The sequence below is a fragment of the Amborella trichopoda genome, chromosome 2 (assembly GCF_054954075.1).
Source record: "Amborella trichopoda isolate Santa Cruz 75 chromosome 2, AtrichopodaSantaCruz75HAP2 v2.0, whole genome shotgun sequence".
NCBI classification, from domain to species: Eukaryota; Viridiplantae; Streptophyta; class Magnoliopsida; order Amborellales; family Amborellaceae; genus Amborella; species Amborella trichopoda.
The window spans coordinates 13904767-13927065 of NC_142337.1; the positions used below are offsets into that span (position 1 = coordinate 13904767).

The 22299-nt window shown below is 36.8% G+C and overlaps 1 protein-coding gene across 1 annotated transcript; it reads left to right on the top strand.

The window, feature by feature from the left end:
* Window positions 1–1318: 1318 nt before the first annotated feature.
* Window positions 1319–3179, top strand: LOC18448120 (UDP-glycosyltransferase 88F5). Its single transcript, XM_020675861.2, has one exon. It carries the CDS (start codon window positions 1564–1566, stop codon window positions 3010–3012), a length of 1449 nt encoding a protein of 482 aa, XP_020531520.1. The 5' UTR covers window positions 1319–1563; the 3' UTR covers window positions 3013–3179.
* Window positions 3180–22299: the final 19120 nt, after the last annotated feature.

A 22299-nucleotide genomic window follows, 5' to 3' on the forward strand; every position in this document is an offset into this window, starting at 1 on the left:
TTAATTCACAAATAAACATTTCACAGACAATGCTATAATCAATTGCAAAAATATCAGTTTTCAAATAATAAGGCAGTCATTTGCACATGAAATTTACAATGTTTAAATATAAAAAAAAAACAGTAGAAAGAAATCTCACAAGTTTACTAAAAGCAGAAATATCACATTTATTTTTAATAATTTTACAGTATCTAAAATTTTCTAACAATAAACAAAAAAAATAAATAAATTTATTTTTCTAAGAATTTACAGTATTTAAAATTTCTAACATAGATAAAATATCACAATTTTATTAAAAAGATTATTTTTTCAAAATAATGAGGTCGCTTGTGCATAAAATTTATCGCGCCTAAAATTCATGATAATAAGCAGAAGTAATTATTTCATTTTATTTTTAAAAAGAACAGATTATTTTTCAAGATAATGAAGTCACTTACCTAAAATATTTGAGAGGGAGCTTTCGATAAAAATTCGGGTAGAGATAGAAAATTCGGGTAGAGATAGAAAAAGCTCACTGCGTTTCGACTAGAAAGAGAAAGATCTCAAAAATTTTCTAGGGTGGGAGTCCTCGCCTCTCTTATTTCAATTCTTAAGATACCTTATTATATTATCTTATTAAGTTACACCTCATACATGAGGTGTAACAACTATATTACACCTGAACGTTTCAAGCCCATGTCCACTAAAGAACGTGACAATGCAGCAAAAACTTTAAACCAAAAGCTTTTGAAAGTAGTGATGGTCCTTAAAGACCATCATGCTCATATGGACCATCACTTATTAAAAGTTTTTTTTTTTTTTTATTGAAATTTTAAGATTATTACAGTGTATCATCATGGAACCAGTCTTCAATCATGGAGGTTGCATTCTTCACATCTCATGATGTACTTACAAACACCCTCACGTCACTCGTTTGAAATAGAAACAATCTCAACTTCGGACACAAGCTGGGTCTCAACCTTAAAAGCTAGGTTGTAAGGAAACCCAAGTAGGATGAGTTGGAAATTACTCTCAAAAATAAAAAAATAATAATATCATATTAAAAGTCAACGATCTCATTGAACACAGTTGTCTAATTATGCAAAAAGAATTGAATCTCGTCTTAAAAAGTACAAGATAAATTATTCTTAAGGTTCAAATCTTTTTCCTAAATGCCGAATAAATAGTACTTTTAGTTGCCAAAAAAAAAAAAATATTTCCTCAATTAAAATTCACGGTGTTTAGCGGCACATTACGGAAATACATTATCCAGTTTTTTAAAGTTTCTCTACAAATTTATTACTTATCGATGGTTCCTATTTACTCAATAACTCCTATTTCTAGACCCTCAACAGTCCCCCAAGACCAAAACACAGAGAAGAGAAACAGAGAGAGGATCCCCCAAGACCAAAACACAGACAAGAGAAGCAGAGAGAGAGGAACATCAAATTTCACCCAAAAGAGAGAATGAACGTAGAGTGAGAAAGAAAATAAAATACATTCGAAATCTCCCTTGGTCTATGTATATATAAATACGCCCACCGACTCACTTCGAACCTCACCACCTAACTCCAAGAGAGAGAAATGGCAACTCAGTTAGTCTTCTTTCCAAGCCCAGGAGTGGGGCACTTGGTGTCGATGGTGGAGTTGGCGAAGCGCCTCCTCCACCATAACCCCACCGCCTTCTCCATCACAATGCTCACCATCGAATCCCCCTTTGGCGCTGCCACCGCTGCCGCCTACATGGCCAAAGTCTCTGCCTCCGCACCCCCGGCTCTCCAATTCCTCCCACTCCCACCTCCCCTGAACTTCTCCGTATCCCCTGAAACCAGAGGCGAAACGCTCATCAGCCTTTTCATCGGCGCCCACAAACAATCGGTTGCTGAAGCCCTGAAATCGCTCTCCCCTGTTCGAGCCTTCATCATTGATCTCTTCTGCACCACCTTTCTTGAAACCGCAGCTGAAGCCGGTGTTCCGGCGTACATCTTCTTCACTTCTGGCGCTTCACTTCTTTCTCTAATGCTCTATCTCCCTACACTTCATGACCAAATTACATCAGAATTTAGGGATTTGAAAGAGCCGGTGGCGATCCCCGGCATGACCCCGTTGCCACCACTCGACATGCCCATGCCAGTCATGGACAAGACCAATGACGCATACACCTGGTTCTTGTACCACTCCCGCCGCCTCCGGGAGGTCGAGGGAATTCTTGTGAACACCTTTGAAGAATTCGAGCCTCAACCCCTCAAGGCCATACGCGATGGTCAGTGCCTGCCTGACCACCCCACGCCCCCAGTCTACGCTGTCGGCCCACTCCTCAACCTTGATGAACAGCAGCCCCCTGCTAGCGAACCTCACGAGTGCTTAAAATGGCTCGGCACCCAGCCAGACGGCTCGGTCCTGTTTCTGTGTTTTGGGAGCTGGGGCGCCTTTGAACCAGCCCAGGCCAAGGAGATCGCTCTCGGGATCGAGCAAAGCGGTCATCGTTTCCTGTGGTCTCTGCGAGGTCGGCCAAAGGAAAAATTCTCAGGCCCAACCGATACAGACTTGGACGTGCTGCTGCCAGAGGGGTTCATAGACCGGACGAGGGAGCGCGGGATGGTGTGGCCGACATGGGTGCCGCAGGTGGCGGTGCTCGCACACCCTGCAGTCGGTGGGTTCGTGTCGCACTGTGGCTGGAACTCGATTCTGGAGAGTGTGTGGCATGGCGTGCCAATCGTGGCCTTTCCCCTGTACGCCGAGCAGAGGCTGAACGCATGGGAGCTGGTGAAGGACGTGGGCGTGGGCGTGGGCGTGGGCGTGGGCGTGGGAGTGGGCGTGGGCGTGGACGTGGGCGTGGGCGTAGGCAGCGGTTTGGTGAAGGCAGAGGAGCTGGAGAAGGCAGTGCAGCGGTTAATGGAGGCGGAGGAGGGGCAGAGATTGACGCGGCGTGTGAAGGAATTGAGGGAGGTGGCGAGGAAGGTGGTGGAAGAAGGGGGCCCGTCCTATTCCGCTCTAGCAACGGTGGCCGGCAAATGGGTTCAAGAGAAGTGAATGGTCTTCGTCGTCGCCCTTGCGTAGCTCGATTGCTTTTTTTTTGTTTCTTGTGTCTAAGTGTTTTTTTTTGTTTAGTGTTTAAGTTCATGTACGAAAGTGGACAGTAATGTAGTTCTATTAAGTGTTTGTATTATTGAACTAACTCTATCTTGCCCTTTATTCCTCATTTCTTCTCTTCCCTGCTCTCTCTTTCCAACCCAGAGCTCCTCTCCGTGGAGCACCCATTGAAGCACCACATCCACAGATATGTGGCGGTGCTACACCACTGCTCCAGAGTTGTCCCGTAATACGACTATTGGACAAACATTTAACAAAGGAATTAGTTTACCGTTAATACGAATGCTGAACAACTTTTTACGTTTGTGGAAAGAATAACCCTCATGTGCAGAATTAAATAGCAACTTAGAAAAAAAAAACACACATCATTAGGATAGTACTCTTAATTTATGATAAAAACAACATCAAACGGTAAAATCCTCCTAACAATGTCCATACATAATTTGCTCTCTAATGATTCATCTAGGGCTGGCAATGGACAATGATTCATCTAGGGCTGGCAATGGACGCAGCACATTGTGGCATGAAGTATAGGGCTGCCGGCCTGACCCAGTCATGTTTAATTTTTTCTCATTTGTTTTTACCTCAGCCCTAGACCTGCTTGTTGCGGCCCTCAGATGAATCTGATATTCAACCATGAGATTATTTTAAAAAATAAAGGATCGCCGTAAAATTCTCTTGAAATTTTAAATTTGGATTTTGAGACTTGAACACAACTGCGACTATACTACTATACAAAAATTATGGGCCTTGAATTATTTGAATTGTTTGAATGCCCCGGCGGGAGCATAGAATCGATTAAATTGTTTTATAATTATCTAATCATTCCTCCTCCGACCCCATCCCTACCACCCAATCCTACAGCTACTCTAATTTTTCCATCACCATGTCCAATTAAATTGGTGACTCAAAAAGTGAACCCATTGCACTCAATCCAAGTCTTTGAAGTAAGACGCCGTTTGGATACTTGAACATATATGGTCTGTAAAATATATTATTGGTGTAATACATTGCTGCGTAATACATTATCTGTAAATGGATGGTTACCGTTTAGGTAATATTTAGACGCAACCTAGAAAATTTATTGTTTGGGTAATATTTAGATGCAAACTAGAAAATACATTACTACTCTTTGGTTATGTCTGGAAAAAATATATGGGAAATGCATTATCAATATTTTACCCTATAAGCTATCATTTCTTTTCTTTTTTTGGTCATAGAATTCCACTAAAATGTGGAATTAAAGTCATCATCGTACTATTCGAAAAAAATTTTCTAATAATAACATCATCACCATTTCAAAAAGATTTTCTAATAATAACTTGTATCATTCTAACGTCATAATGACACCATTTCTTACTTATCTTGCATGTCTGTGGCACTTACATGGAATCACATTTCTTCTAACATGATTAGACTTTGGTTTCAATATGATAAGTCATTGGAATAATATGATTAGAATAACAAGATTTTATTGTGATAAGCTTTATTTTTATTTATGTTTTGTAAAAGTTTTTCAAATGTCTCCCTATATAATTTTAAATAACCAATAAATTTATCATACCAGATTCATTCAACAGTTAATGGTTCCAATTAGTCAAGAATTATTTAGTCTTCTGTGACTAGAAATTCTTTTTTTATCCTTTTCAATCTAAAAATGAAGTCGTTAGGTGTTGTGATTGTGGTAGACAATCAATCGTAGAAAAAAATTTCAACTTGATCAATAAAATAAAATGTGCATTTTTGGAAAAGGATAAGGGAAAAGGGATTCAAGATCAAGATGAAATAAAATAAAAAATTATTCAATAATCTCCCCATCTTAAAAGTACAAGTTAAAAAATGAGAAGAAGTTTGATTAGTAAACTAGAAGTTTTCATAATAGGAGACTAAAGATGTATCTTATTTCAATTGAGGTTTTACTAATCATGTTGTGTGAAATTTTTTATTATGATTGTGTAGGGCTTACCAGCATTCTCCTGCTTCTCTCTTCATGTTAGCGGCAATGACTCTCTTGATTCTCTCTCTTCAGTTTAATAGCTCAAAGGAAAAAGTCTAGACCAGAAAGTGGCTTAAAGAGAGTAGAAACATCTTATACAAACCCAGTTATTATGGTTCAAGAGAGAGGGTGCGGGCTAATAAATAGAGAGAACTCTGCAAACCAAAGGTTTTCTAAAAATATTTTTTTAAACAGAAATAGGGTAGAGAGGGAGGCCTAGCCAAGATTACCTGTTATCCCTCAGCGACTAATGAGTTTGATGATTTTTGGGAAATCTTAGGTAATCACTCGTTATCTCATTCCATTTCTCTACTATTAAAATGTACCCAATAAAAATATCATATTTCCTTCTAATAGTGGCATGTAAAATTGTTTGAATCGTCTCATCCCAATCGGGTATTATAGTTATTGTTCTGGATCTGTTAATATATCGGAATCAGGCAGTGTCCCCAAGCACCAGCATGTTTGAGTCCGTCCATACCGATCATTTACCAAAGAACCAGTTCATTTGTAATAAATTCCGATCTGAATAGGGTATATGGTAATCGCTCCGTACCCCAATATATCTAGATCCATCTGTATGCGCCTAGAACTAGACACCAATATATCGAGATCTGATCGTAATCTCTAGAACCAGCCTATTCGAGCCAATAGTTATTTACGAAAGAGCCGGTTCATTCTTAATAGAGCGGATTTCTTCAACGATTCACTCATAAAAATTACTATTGTGGGGCACACCAATCTCACTTACATAGGCAAGTATTATAACAATTACCTATCCCTTTTACATATCATCATCGCATGTAAGCAAGTATTATAACAATTACCTATCCCTTTTACATATCTTCATCGCTTACCTTATTGGCAAGACCTTTTGCTATTGACGTGGAGTTCGCAAGAGTGACTTGCTCTCTCGTAATCTTTTGCTGTGGGATATGTCCAACCTCTACTTCAAAGCTACATCGGTGATTTAAACATATGAACAATTTAACAATGTAAAGATTTAAACATATGAACAATTTAATAATGTAAAGAAGGTCGTGTATAATTCAATCCTTGTTGCGGCAGTAAAGACTAAATCATAAATTATAAAAAAAGACAGAAAAAAGATGGATTAAAAAATTAATATGAAATTATAATGCGTACTTATGTTGGTCTAAATCATAATTACAAAGAAGAGAGAAAAAGATGGATTAAAAAATTAATATGAAATTATAATGCGTACTTACGTTGGTCTTTACCCACGGTTAAATCATAAATTACAAAAAAAAAAAAAAAAAAAAAAAAAGAGGAAAGAGACGGATTCAAAAAATAATATTTATTATATTGGTAGGATCTATATAGAGTTTAACATATTCCATATCAAAACAAAATAAAGAAGGATTTTTCAATTTTTTTGTTTCCATTTTATTTTTTAAGTTTTCATATTTTATTTTATTACATTCCATTAACATTTTTATCTCTCCCTTGCTTAAACAAGGGCAAGTTCGTCTACAAAAATAAAATAGTCTATAAAATAAATTTTATTTTTTATTTTTAGATTAATAATATTTATTCTTTTTTCATAATTTACAAAAAATAAAAGTACATATAGTTAAGTTTTAACTGCATATAACTACAAAAATAAATCCATATAATTGATTTATAAAAATTAGTATAATTATAAATTTATTATTGTTTATTTATCTTAATAAATTGTTAAACTTATAATCATGTAAATATAATTAATTAAAATCATGTTGAATGAAAATAATTATATAAACATTGTTTAATTATTTACTATAATTATGTTGAAATTGTTATTGCTATACTGAAATTTTTATTGCTACAAATACATTAAAACAACACTTAATTTAATGTATTAAATTGCTGCATCAAGGGTCTAATCCCAGACGTCGGTTTAGCAGTGGAATAAAGATAGCTCTCTTTCTGAACAGTGATTGGTTTAGCTGTGGAATAGAGATGGGTTTCTTCCTGGACAGTACTTTAACTGTAGAATAGACATAAGAGATCTATGTGATCGGGAGAGTGGGTCTAAAAGGGTTTGCTCGTCTGGGCTTTGTCGAGGGTTAGAGAGGTAACGCTATGTCCCAAAATCTATTATGTAACTTTCATTGGTACATTGGGTTTCAATTTGTCATGCCCATGGATGTAGCCCTCTTGGGGTGAACCACATAAATCTTTATATTCTTGTGACGTGTGTGTTTCATGCTTTATTTCTCGTATTATGGCACGTGCTCTCTCCTATTTTGTTTCTAGCAGTATAAGTACACGATCTTGGTGGGATCCAACTTTTGAGACTCCTGTTTTCGCATCTAAAAGGGTTATTAAATCCTAACAATTAGTATCAGAGCACATAGTTCAGTACAGAGCTAGTGTTTGTGCATTCGGTTGAACAAAAACACATGGCAAAGTATGCAAGTGTTTTATTTGAGGTGGAGAAATATGATGGCAAGCACAATCTTTCTAGAAAGAATGATAATAGAATTTACTTGGCAAAAGAAAATGAATTCATAAAGATATCCATTGGATGTTGGTATGATGAGCATGTGATTTTGATATTAAGGCGGAACTTGTTGTATATGGTGATATAAAAAAATCATCAACATAAGGAAATCCTATATATGCAGGATTGAGAATGATATTGATAAGTTTCCTCAAGGAAATAGAAATCCAAAAATATTAGGACTCTGGGATATATCTTTGGGTTCTTGATATATATATATATATATATATATATATAGGAAAATACTATGCAATGCTTATAGGCGAAAATGAACAGTGATTTCGCCTACTCCCATTATCGTCCAAAGTATTTTGTTTGCTTATTACAATTGATTAGTCTTAGATTCAATTCGGATCCACTTCTGGTCCGAGCTGAAACCTTCTGGGTCGACGTCCAGGAATGTACCCGGTCTAGCCCAAGTCCGAACCAGGGTCACACCCAGGTCCAAACCTAAGCCCTTTTTGGTCTGAGCTACGGCTCACGACAAATCTCACCTAGACCTAAGTCTGAATCCACATTCAGTATAAATTTGAAACCTTTTGGGTCCAAGTCCAGCCTTGTGCCCAGCCTAGCCCATGTCCGAACCAGGTTCACACCTAGGTCTGAACCTAGGCCCCTTTTGGTCTGAGCCAAGGCTCGTGCCTAACCCAACCTTGATCCAGTTTGGGTCAACAACCGGTCTGATATTCAAAACCCTCTAGGTTTAAGCTCATGCATGTGCTTAGCCTAGCCCAGGTCCAAACCTAGGCCCCCTCTCGGTCCGAACAAGGACTCGAACCCATATAGTCTAGATATCAGTCTAGGTCCTAGCCTAGGTCTAAGTATATAATTGCCTCTAGAACTAAACTAGGTTCATCTTAGCTCAAGGTTCAAACTGAAATTCATCGAGTCTAGCAAGATTCATCCAGTCTGGTCCTAAATTATGTCTAGATTCAGAGTTGTCCCTAGACCTAGACAAGGTTAACCTGTATTCTGTCTAGGTTTAGCTAGGTTCGAGTCTTAGTCCAACTAGGTCCATTGAGGCTCAAGCAAAGCCTAGTTTACGCCCATGTCCAAGCCAAGTCTAACCTTCTAATTTAGCACAAGTCTAGGAGTCATAGCCCAATATCAAAGCAGAGCAAGGTCCAACCCTATGACTCCCACCTAGTCAAGTTCCAGGGAACCCAGTCAGTCTGAGAGGCACCATCACAGTGCTCCCTCACAAATCCATAACACTTGTGTTAGTGATCCGAGTTTCTACCCACATAGAACCATACCTAATGGTCTGAGACACTCAATTGGTAACCCTCAAGGCCATGATGTAGAAGCTGCGAGCCGACAGGTTAGTAAAATCAAGGAGTTAAGCATGGGGTAATCCTCTAGGACATGGGGGTTAGACTTACATCTAGTCAGCATGCCAAGAGTAAGGCCCCAGCCCAAATCCTTGAATCAACCAATCCCAGCCGTATTAACCCCAATGTTCAGCATTCTAGGCTTAGTAATCACCCAGTTAGGGAGTAAGTGGGTTCACACACAGTTAAGGAAAGTCTACCAAAGCAACCCAGCATCAGTAAAATTCAAAGTTTTGACCTAACTAAGTATCAAGACAATCTTAGGGTGCATGCATACTTTCAAGACCTGTTGAGGTGAGGGTATACCATCCAACATAGTCAATCCAAGCATGTTAGGTCAGAAGCACAAGCTATAAGGTATGCCCAACCTGTTGGCCCAAACCAGGATAACCCTACAGGTGCTAGCTTGCCAATCCAATCGACTAGCGGCCAGGGGTCTAACTCTAGTCATCACTCAAGCCCAGGACTACTTAGGGGGCTGACTCCATCTGACAATAGCTATGGACTCCCTTCACTCTTCCGGTCTAGTTTTACGACAAGAGAATATCCCAACCTCTACGTCAAATCATCCAATCAAGGTCAGGGACAGATGGACCTCATTGCCCAAGGTCAGAGGTCTAGCCATCATAGCAGCTCAAATTGTCCATCCTAGTCAAGTGGTGATCCTATCATGCAGGCCTTCTTGCATGGCCATGTAGTTCAAACTCCGAGAGACAGGTATGCTCTTGCCCCAATTCAACTCGGGTGAGTCTATAAGCCGACAACCGGCACACCAAGTTCAAGATACTCCCCAGGCTCAATCTTTGGGGCAACTTGCTACATGGGTCCAACAGTCAATCTATACAAGCCACATACCACAAATCCAGGTTCAACAAACCATGCAATCGAGCCAGGTCACCGTTATACCAAGCCAAGTCACCGTTATACCAACGGCCCAATTCATCAACATGAAATGCCTTCAAGAATCTTTTGAGAGAATAAGAATATGAGATTTCTCAACTCCTAAATCATACGTACAAGAGACTCTAGGATACCTAAAAGATCTACCAGTCGGGTTTCTGATGCCACAATTCAAAAAGAAGTTTTATGGAAAAGAGGACCCTGAGGTACACATCAATGCTTACCTATTAATAGCTCATACACTGTGAGACTTACCTAACCAACTTAAGGTCATATTCTCTCATATCGTATCAGAAGAGCCTCTGATGTGGCACTGAAACTTCATAAAAGATAACCCTCAAACAACTTCTAATGAAATATTCATGCAATTTTCTTCCCGTTATTATGGGGGAAGACCAAGACCCATCACCCTTGGTGAGTTAACATCCACCAAGCAAAAGTTAGGCGAGTCTCCTTCTGACTTTATAATAAGATTTAGAGAGGTCGCTATACGAGTCGCTGAAACTTCACTCCTTGAATCTGTGAAGATAGGCATGGCATTAGAGAACATGACCCATGAATATGTCACCTTCTTCAGTAAGGGGGTGATCCTTTACTCGTTTGATTTTATGTTTGAAATAGTATCACGATATGAGCGAGTCAAGGATGATGAAGCTAGAGTCTTTCGTAGCCTGATGATAGTCAACCCTCCACAAGAAGGAGAAGGGAATGATGACTCGACTGGTGAGGAACCCTCTTAAGAAGGAGAGGTGAACTTGATTGAGAAAAGTGTCCATTCTACAAACCATCCATGAGAAGAGACTAAAACTTACTCAACTACATGGAGAATGCAGACTTTCATGAAAAGGGAATTCACTCCCGTTGATGATCCTTTTAACCCATCAGTATAAGTGAATGCGATAAAAGACGTCTCACATGCGTGGGATGGTGAATTAAACTCACAAGGGATTCGAGATAAACTCGAGCATAAGCTTGGTCAATGCTCCAAAACTAGCGATTCCTTGAATCATGGAGACAAAGTTAGTTCGAGGCTAGTTATTCAAGAGAAAATAAAAGAACAAATATTTAAAGAAAACTTATCACCTTGAGAACTAGAAACACTAAGGAAAGATGACCTGTTAAAAATTCTAAGGGGACCTCCCGAACCACCTTCATAAGATTTATTGAATGATCCACCAATCTGGGATAAAGAATTGGATATTAAAAATCCAACCATGTTACCTCTTCAAGAGGCAGGCTCTCTAAAAGTCATTAACGACATGAGCACAACTGCGATAACAGGAGCACCCCCATATCAAGTCTCATGAAGAACATGTTCCTAACGAAATAGAAAGCTCTGCAAGGGCAACCCCATCAAACTACTTAATAGGGGCAATATTCTCTCATGAAGAGAGCACAGTAGGAGCAGTTAATGAGATTGAGCCCTTATTTGTTAATTCTTAATATTAACTCAGTCACTCTTCTTGTGCGAGTGTCACCCAAGTGCGAGCACTGAGAAGGAGCCTACTACATAATTAACTCTTGAAGAGAAAGATAATATTTGGAATGAAAGAGACAATCGAAAAAGAGTTGGGTGATCACTCACCCCTTACAAAAAACAAATGGGGCATTCATGCCTCAAACTTCAAAAGGCATTAACACTTAATGAGTAACACAAATTATCCCATTAACGGAGAGGACCTAATGAGTTTGTCCATCCAGGTAAAAGATTGAGGGATTAGGAAACTAAGAGTGATTCTTAGTCCCAAAATCAAAGTTCAAGTGTGGCAATTCAAAGGATAAATCCAAGAGGAACTCAACAACCATTGTCAAAGAAATATTGGATGCCAAACTGGGGCAAGGGAAATCAGAGGATGACTGATATCAGAACCTCCCCACCACCTGGATAAGGGAAAGATGATCAAATTCTTACATAGTCTTAAAACGAAATGCCAAAAAAAAAAAAACGCCACTCACTCTTCTTCTTGCTCCTCCTCCTCCTCTTCCTTTGTCATCATTTTCTTCTTCAAAACTAAATAAGTAAAAATCCGCTGGGCTAAAAATCTAAAAGAAACCCCAAGCGTTGGAAAAAATGCAACAAGGCTGAACACCTGAAAGGGACCTTGAGACGATGAAAAAATAAATAAAAAAACAAATCTGCTGGGTTTAAAATCTGAATGGAACCCCAAGCGTTGGAAAAAAAGCTACTAGGCTGAACACCCAAAAGGGACCCTAGGGGCGATGACAAGAAGAAGTTCTTTTATTTCCTTCTATTATCCAAAGTCTTCTCTCTCTAACATTTTCTCTTCCTTCTTCTTGAGTCAAAAGACTGTCAAAAGAAAAATAAGTGAGCATTAGCCTGATGGACCAATCTTAAGGACCTCGATCATCTGGACTTCAAAAGGCGAATAGTGGAGGAACGAATTCGAAAATCCAAAAGAGATTCTAAACACACAGGGGCAGTATCATGTATTTTCAAAATTATGTCTCACTCGAAAACTTCAAAGAACTCTCATTTGAATTGAAATACAACAGTTGAGGTTTGAAGATAAAGAAATGTTTGATGATTCATCGTCCTGAAGATTCAAGCAATGACCTAACATGCTCATATAGGGTCACAAGTGGTTAAACTATAAGACCCACATTCAAAAAAAAAACTAAAAGTCTTAAAAATTTCATTTTAAAACTTTTCTTTTTAAAAAAACACTCCATGGTTGTATGAGTATAATTGGCAAGTACCGTATCCATCACTGCATGATGGTAAACTGCTTAGTGGGCTCTACGGTTATTTTTTCAAAATATCTTTCTCATTTCAAAATTTTCAGTATATGTCTTTTATTTTCAAAAAAATTTTATTTCTTTGTTAAAATCGTGACCTGTCCAAAGCTCCGGGTTCTATTTCCAAATCCCCCCTTGTTTTCAAAATTACTAAAAAGACTTTTAAAAACGAATGAGCTTGGACAGTCATATATGATGATTACCGCGTTGCCGCCTCATCTCTCTCTTTAGAATTGACAAGAAAAACCTTTTTCTAAACAAGAAAAAACTATAAAAGACCTTAGGAAACCCTAAGGGAATAAAAAAAAATGTCAAGTTTAAGAATTTGAAATTGTGAAAACCCCTGAAGTTAAGTAGCATGGCCGAAAAATCCAACTTGAGATTCAAGCTTGTGTAACTCATCAACATCTCACATCAAAAACCCTAAGATGAAAATGCACTAGGTAAGTGAGCGGGGAGGGCAACGTCTTGGATGAATAGTTGGTGTGCCCTTTAACGACGAAATGTCAGGATCAAATTTAAAATGTCTGCATTAACTTTGTCACTCACGTGCCCCTTGAAGGACATGGAGCACCAAAGAGTGTCTACTTATTTGCCACTCACCAGACCCTCGAAGGACAGGGAGTGTCAAAGAGGGGCAACTGTAGACACCCCATTTTAAAAAACTGGCAAATTGTGTGATACTCTTGAACCCTTAGGACTAAACCCTCGAAGCATAGATCATCATAGTCTGTGATCCCTATCATGTGATCCAGAATCCTGCAATACTATTGTTTTAGTAATAAATCAAAGTAAAAATAGCAAAATAGCTTATTTTTACCTAATATTTGGTGAGCAATATCACAAAAACGCAACCACTAATTTTGGTCTGACTTGGGCTGTCTTTGACCCCCAAAAATAGAAATTTGGCTGGTAAATCTACTTGAAATTGGTATACATTCATTCTAGTATGATTTGAGCCTATATATAAACACATGTTGTGACCCATTTAGGGTGGACTTTGTTAACTCATAGGCCAAGAAATTTGAGAGATAGAGAGAGCCTAGAGAGAAAACCTATGAACAAGCCCTAGATATAGGAAGCTTAAGCTTTTGGCCACCTGCAGCCCTTAGATTAAGAGATTCATCCAACCAAACCAAGGCATGGTCAAAACCTGAAGAGAGACAAAGATGATGTACGACATAAACTTAATTGGTCCTGATACGGGCGAGCCCTCGAAACCTCGGGTTTGCGGGGCCAACTGGCCCAGCCCGGTATTTTCTCATCATCTTTTCTTTTATTTTTCATTTATTTTGTTAGATCTAGGTTTTTATTCTTATTTCATTTAATATTTTGTGCATTTGAATTTATTATCCTCTTTTCCTTTATTTTTCAGTTATTTTGTTAGATCTAGGTTTTTATTTATATTTCATTCAATATTTTGTGTTTTTTGAATCGATGCTAACTTTGTCACTGATATCTATTTGATTTTTAATAGATCTGGCAGTTGGTGGTATAAGACCAATAGGCTAGAAATGCAATCTTTTAAAAAAAAATTCCATTGTATAAAAACTTTAGGGTTTAAATGCATGAATATCTCAATACAAAACCATAATACATATATTCCAGTCTACAAACATGGTTTATACACATTTGAATAATAAAATTCAACCCTAATAGATCCCTTAAAAATCCTTTACTCAAAAATACAATTAAACTGAATACAATATTCAAATATTCACATTGTACATCTCTGCAACATATTACTTGACTTACACTCGCAATTCCTCATTATATCAAAACTATATGATAATTTCATCTTCATTCTTCATCCTCATCATATATCATAATATCCCATACACATCATACACATGATCATAATAATTCAATAAGATTTCAATTCGCATAAACAATAATGCATAACATTAAAGCTCATACCGTAAAAAAACCATTTCAATATTCACATAACATACTGAATTTAACTAATCATGAATCCATTTAATAATTGTAAATACATCAAATTAACATGCAAACATACATGGGAAAACCATGGTTCGAACCCCTTGTGCCCGGGCCACGAATGGGCCTTTTGAGGAATTAATTTTGTCTCATTGTCTAAGGCATGGATGATAATAATAACTCAAGGAGATCAATCCAATGGGAAACAAATGATCACATTTATTTCACTTAATGGGGATCAAATCATGAGAGAGGTATGTATCAAAATAGCCCTTCAAAGTTTGAAAGAGATACTACACAAAATAAGGAAGTTATGATGAAACTACACGATGTGGTCAATAAGGGACAACAAGAAATTTTCAACATTAAAAAAAGGAAACTCAATGGACTATTTCTTATGCTCAAATATGATGAAATAAACCTCTCATCGGTTGTATATTCTCAGTAAAAATTTCAAAAAAATAAAATCGATAAATCAAGTTGAAACTACACAAGATCATGGAGTAAGCAAGCTAGTCTATACATACTATGTGTATGGACTACACTATTGCTTTGAGACTCTTCAAATCTCAAGTTTTTATGACAAAAAATGAAGAAAGCTACTGTAAATTAAGAATTACAACAAGCTTTGATAATGGAAATGAGGTAGGAATTAAAATATGAGAAGAAAAAGCAATACCTTAATGAAGCAATAGTATGGGCTTGATCACATAAATGATGGACTACTCCATGAAAGGGTTTCAAATGAAAGCTTAAGGAAGAAGATAGTCTCATGGGTGACCACATTTTTTTCAAGAGCTCTCTCTCTTTTTCTCTTTGAAATGAATACTCAAGTTACGATAATAATTGATCTCATAAATTACTTAAATCATAAAGATGGATTTGATCTTGATCCTTGATGTTTTAGATCAATGGCACATGAGAGGCTTTTATCCAAGCCACTCATCCATATCATATCATCAAGATCAATGGATAAGCTTTTGACACCCTTCACGCCTCAAAACCTAGGTTTATAGTCATTTTACCTTGAAGCCCTTAGCTCCGTATTTTATTTCCCAATAAGTCAAAATTCATATTTACTCTTATGCCCATGGTTTTTGAATAAGTTGTGAGAGTCAATAAAATACAAGGATATGGACATAAAGGTAATATAGGACATCTACACATGTGAATAAAATATCTTATAACAACACTAAAATTTCACATGGGTCAAGCCCATAAAGTGGTGCCACAAAAGATATACTCACATGCTACAAAATCATATGTGGATAATAATATGAATTAAATTAATTCTCAAAATCTCATGACTTCACATATGCCAAAAATGACACATATGAGAAAAAAAAAAAAAACATGTGACTTAAATCAAACTTAAGTCATAACAATATATAACCCTTTAAATAACAAGATAATCATGTTATAACATAATACCAACAAAAATATTAATGACAAATAAGTCCCCACATGCATATGACGTCAGCATGATGTCATCCACGAGTGGGGAGGTGGGGTGCCACGTGGCATCCCTATGGCCACTTGGGATCCATGTGGTAGCCTCATAGGATGTCCTTGTTTAGTATTTGAAAATCACATTTTTTATTGTTTAAAAAATCTGAAAAATTCTCCAAAAATATCAAAAATTCTTTAAATGATTTCTAAACATTATTACACAATTTCTCATCAATTTTAGATTAATTTGGGCCAAAGGTTAATGAGATCTCTAGACTTATAACACTAGTCGGAGTCTTCCATTGGGCTAACCCGAATGACGTTCCACCGATGTCTCAAGCCGACCCAATGGACCTATGCTCCACAGTCTATGGCAGGGACACATAATTGGTCACATCAAAGTCACTGATCCAAAGCTTCCGGTTACCGAGGGTTTAATGGATTACGGGTGCACCCCTGTGGGACATATTCCTACTTAAATATAGGGGTCCGCTCAAAGCACATGTGCACTAGCACTTCTAAGTCGGATAATACTATAGAAGCCATGGAACGGTCTCGTGTCAGGATACAGGCTCATGTCCCATAAGCCGACTATTCCATATAGGGCGAATACTCTTTTAAATACTCTGGTTCTATTATTCTCGTTTGGATTCTTCAAGCCCTGGCTTATCACAGCAACTATGAGGCATTCTAATCAATTTATTTCTGACTGGGAGGTGACCCTCACACCTCCCCGAGAGTTCACATTTTCAAAACGTATACTCTCAATGCCTCAAATACTTGGGGTATATGAATATGGGCCCCAGTGCGTTAAACACCCAGATTCAGTCTCTTTGTAACTCCCACTGAGCGTAAGACTATTGGCTTTAAGGCTTTGAAAGGTCACATGGCCACACTGGCATCATATCAAAATTTGATTTTCCCCACTCTCTATCAGTCTTTTAAAAAAAATCAGTTTTTCATAGGGATCTTCCTTTGAAGATCTCTCCGATTTACATCATAAATAATATGACATCTCTATGAAATTCCATACTTAGTTTAGACTCATAACCTTATATGTATGGGATGAAAGATGAAAGTCTATGTGTGCCCTAACTATATGGGAAAAGTGGTTTCCTCTAAAGAGAGAGGCATTAGAGGCTGGGCCTCCCCTTAGAGAGAAGAGAATTTTCTATGAAGAGAAACATCACAATGTGCCTCTTGTAGATTGAGAGGCGGGTTTCTTATAGAAGCGGCTCTCATGAAGATTTTGGGTGGTTTTCACTTTCAGTGAGAGAAAATCTCGATTGCTCTCAAGGGTCTCTTCCTGGACAACAATTTAGCTATGGAATTGCCTTCCGTAGATTGAGAGACTGGTTTCTTATAAAGAAGCGGTTCCCATGAAGATTTTGGGTGGTTTTCTCTTTTAGTGAGAGAATATCTCAGTTGCTCTAAGGGTATCTTCCTGGACAGCGGTTTAGTAGTGGAGTAGAGATGAATCTCTTCTTGGATACTGGTTTAGCGGTGGAATAGAGATGAGAGATCGACTGGTCATGCTGATCATGAGAGTGGGTCTAAAAAGATTTACTTGACTGGGTTTTGTCGAGGGTTAAAGAGGTATCTCTATTTCCCAAAATCTATTATGTAACTTTCATTGGTATAATAGATTTCAATTTCCTGTGCCCGTGGATGTAGCCCTCTTAAGGTGAACCACGTAAATCTTTGTATTCTTCTGGCATGTGTGTTTTATGTTTTATTTCTCGTATTATGGCTCGTGCTTTCTCGTATTTTATTTCGAGCTGGATAAGTACACGATTTTGATAGGATCGAACTTTTGGGATTCTTGTTTCCACATCTAAGAGGGTTCTTAGATCCTAGCATATACATCCAATGAATGGTAGAAATGGAAAGAAATCATAAAACTATACTACTCTTAACCCATAAAATACCCTGTAGACAACATCCATACAATATACACTTTCCTTGACACGAATATGAGGAATGAAGAAAGGATTTGCTCACCTCATTCTCCAAGTTCCTTGTTATTTCATTGAATTTGATGATTCTTCAAACCCTTTTGTATGCAACTGCACCTTCACAAAGTGATAGTGGTATAAATTTCTTTGTCCTCAAAATATCTGGGGATATTTAAATTTGTTCACATCTCGTTTTTTCTTAACCGAAAAATGAGAAAGAGTACATATAAGGAGAAATAAAATAGAGATGGTATACTATGAGATCATTTACTATTTTTACAAGGAGGTCACAATCATACCTAGTAATTAGATGTTAAATTGAATGGCTTGTGGTGCATCATGAAGTTTGATTTTGTTTTTGTTTTTTTGAATTTTGAGTCTAGCCAACTTATCAACTACCCAATTTAAAATCCGATGGACAAAAGTGATTGAGACCTCCTTGTACTAGAAATATATAGTCTCTTTGTACACTTTTCCAGATATGTAGTCATAAAATCTTCAATCTAGAGAGGGAAGTATTGTTGGTGTTCATTGTAGAAAGGGTGCGGTTTGCATACGGATGCATCCATAGGTGTAGAGGTACGGTGCACCTTCAAATTTTATCATGGTATATAATTTTGATGTAAAATGTTCTTAGGATTATCTGAAATCTATTTTTATATCTAATTATAAAATTTTAAATTTAAAAAGTGGTTAAAATCAAGTAGATCTATAAACATATGAAAATCTTGAAAATAGACGATGTAGATAATATGTCGTAAAATGCACTATTTCTGAGACTTAAAATATTTTTATTGTTCATAGTCATACATCTCAAAGTCGAGATGATCAATCAAAGGGTTTTTCAACATTAAAGCTATCCTTTTCCGGATTTTTGAGGGGCATCCGTAGTCTTACATTATAAGGTAGCATCCTTATATAAACTTTCCTTGTAGAAAAGGCAGTAACGCAGAATAAGAATAAGAAGAGGTTTCCAGAGGAAAAACCACGAATAGAGATTAGAGAGTCAAAAATTTTATTTTAGCCCAAAATTTTTTTACTCGTGCGGAAATATACTATTCATTTACTACTTCGGGCAAATTACCAGACCCATACCCTAACGGCGGTAATCTGGTCCAAATGTTGGTGATAATTTTCTTGGATGGTTGATGAAAAGAAAAATTGTTCTCGGGTACATTGTATGAAGACCATGTTGTGTGGGTCCCACGTGTGCATTTTTTAACTAGGGGTCCATGCGATTTTCCCTTGTAAAAAAGATTCGGTAGTTGAAAGCGACCATGATATATATAGTCCCGTCAATGCAAGTAATGGTTAGGTCAGTCTTATTTAGAGCTTGCAGTGGGTGGGTGGCCCTGCCGGCTCGGCCCCTAAAAAAGTAGGGCCTAAGGCACAAACTGTGGCCCAATGGTTTGGCTGGGGTAAGTGCCAGCCTACTTAGGCTTGACCTGACCCTCTTTTGTTCTTGTTTTTTTTATTTATTTTCATTTATTTTTAGCCTAGCCTTGGCCCTGTTAGGGTCGGGCTGGGAATGGGCCAATCCTATGGGAATAAGGCTGGCCCGCCCCATTGCCACCCTTTGTCCTGATCATCCATTGAACAAGCGATGATATGTATCCAGGCTTTTAATAATTAAAAAAATATAATATTTCGTCTAGATTTTAGAAGTGGGTATGGTTTGCATCAGGTTGTAACTTTAAATAATCAAAGTAAGGCATACTTTCAAACTTTCTTGGGGGATGTAATTTTGGTGTCCAAGAGTATTAGAATCGCCTATAAATTTATTTTTACTTCGAATTGTAAAATTTTGAATTCAAAAATAGTTCCGATCAAGCAAGTATATAAACACTTAAAAATCTTGAAAATAGACAGTCCAGAAAATGTGTTTACATGATTTTCTATTTTTCGGACTCGAAATCCTTTTTCCTTTAAAGAGATAGTCACTTTTTTAAAGATGACTTGGACCTTTGAGAGAACATTTTAAAAGGGTGTGATTTCTATAAGGTTGCAACCTTCAACAATCCAATTAAGGCGTACTTCCAAATCTTATCATGTAACTTTGGTGTAAAAAATTCTTAATATTATCTTAAAATCTATTTTCGTGTCTAATTATAAAATTTTGAACTCCAAAAATTGTTAAAATCAAGTAGATCTATAAACATATACAAATCTTGAAAATGGACAGTCTAGATAATCTGTTGCAAGATGTATTATTTCTAAGACTCGAAATCTTCTCTTTTTTTTTCATATTTATACATCTCGATGTCGAGATGATCAATTAGAGGGATTTTCAACATTTAAACAACCTTTTCCCATTGATTTTTTAGGTGCGTATGTAATTCTACATTTTAAGGTTGCAACTTTTTCCTTTTAAAAAATATGCTTATTGGAGTGGGGACCTACATATTTCGAGGGTGATCGACCCAAATTATTTTTTCGTTAATAAAGTCTACATTCAGCAATTCAGCCTCAGCAATTCAGCCTACGGGAACATGCATCCCACCTACTCAGATTACTACAATGGGTATACGATCCAAAAACTGAGCTTTAAAACATTGATTTGAGAGCATAGGTCCCTGAAAAAATTATGTACAGCCTGATCTATAATATCAAAATGATATTTTTGTTCCAATTTTTTGTAATTTTATGCGGAGACCTCTATTTTTGTGTTTTTTCATTCTAATTTGGAAAAAGTTTATATAAGGTTGCAACCTTAAAATGTAGAACTATGGATGCACCTCAACAATCCATCAGTAAAACTTGTTTTATTGTTAAAAAAACCCTCTAATTGATCATCTTGACATCAAGATGCAGGACTATGGCAAAAAAAGGATTTTGAGTCTCAGAAATGGTACATCTTATCATATATTATCTAGATCGTCCATTTTCAAATATTTCATATGTTTATAGATCTACTTGGTTTTAGTCATTTTTGGAGATTAAAATTTTATAATTACATTTGAAAATAGATTTTGAGATAATCTTAAGAATATCTTACATCAAAATTATGTGTTATGATAAAATTTGAAGGTGCGCTTTAAATGGATACAACCTTATGGAAACCACACCCTTGTAATTTTGCTCCCAGTCTGGTGTTGTAAATTTTAAGCCGCATTTCTTTTAAATTTTAGTTTTGTGATTTTTAGGGCAGTTTGATGCCCTAGATATAATGTCAAATACAATTTAATATTGGAGACATCAAACCATAATACTTAAAAAATACTGACTATGGCTTGATGTTTCAAATATTAGTGTCCCCCTAAAATGAATCATCCGTTAATGTGGGGCATTACAGTACCCCGGAAACCAGAAAATTAAAAATAAAAAAATATAGTTTGATGTTTGTATCAATATCCTGGGGCAAATTTTGGAATAAAAAGTACAGCAATGTAGGACCTCCGCAATTTGCAAAATTTGGTACCTTATTGTGTTTTGAATATCTGAAAATTAGGTTAAAAAGATGGTGTTAATATTTGGGAAAGATTTTATAACGCTAGGTTCCGATACTGTTTGAGAAGAAGGCTTACTTCTGGGTACACACCAACGCCATTTAGGGTTCTCTTTATCCGAAAAATCAATTTTGAGCATTTCCTCTATTGGACAGGTGAGTCTTCCTGAAAAGTTTGAGATTGGAACGAAAAATCGAACTAGCCTAGGAAACCGGCCATTCCGAGTAACCACTAAACTGGCCAGTCCAACCGGCTTTATCAAGCACGTCTTGGCCCGTCTAAAAGGTGTTAAAATAATACAAAAAAAATCTAAAAAATATATTTAAAACATGATTCAACAAAGTATCTCCAAATAAAGTTGAAAATTAGAGAAAGAAAATAAATTTTAAAAAATCTATTTTTGCCCATGGGTATTTTTGAAATTTTCTAAAAAAAATGATAAACCATAAAAATAAATATTGATAGTCAAAACACTTTACAATCTCTGTCAAAATGATAGAAAACATTCAAAAACACATTCCAAACAAATTTCTTATAGTTTGGGTTTTTATATAAACTTTTTTAACTTTTAATTAAATACTCGACCGGACCATCAAAATCAACCAAAACCAAATCGGATAGTGCGCGATTCCAGTTTGACAGACCGGTTCTGAGTTCGACTGGTCGAGTTTGCAAACTATGGTTAGAACCGGTGGTATAAAAAATAGATCAATGCCCCGTATCGGGCACCCAAAAAACCCATCTGGATCGGTGAATCGGCTTTTCGGTTAAGGAATTAGACAAATCGGTCGAATTTAGCCTTAAAAAATTTCAAAAAAATTATTAAAAATCATGATAACTTTTGTTTTTTAGGAATACAATAGGAAATGAGGGTACTACATTAATAACTTATTTTATTGCATCAATATGCGAATATTGAGATGTTCTTTCCCTGTATGAAGATTCTCAT

Coding starts and splice junctions, on each gene's coding strand:
- LOC18448120 (XM_020675861.2), top strand. CDS start 1,564: ATGGCAACTCAGTTAGTCTTCTTTCCAAGCCCAGGAGTGGGGCACTTG.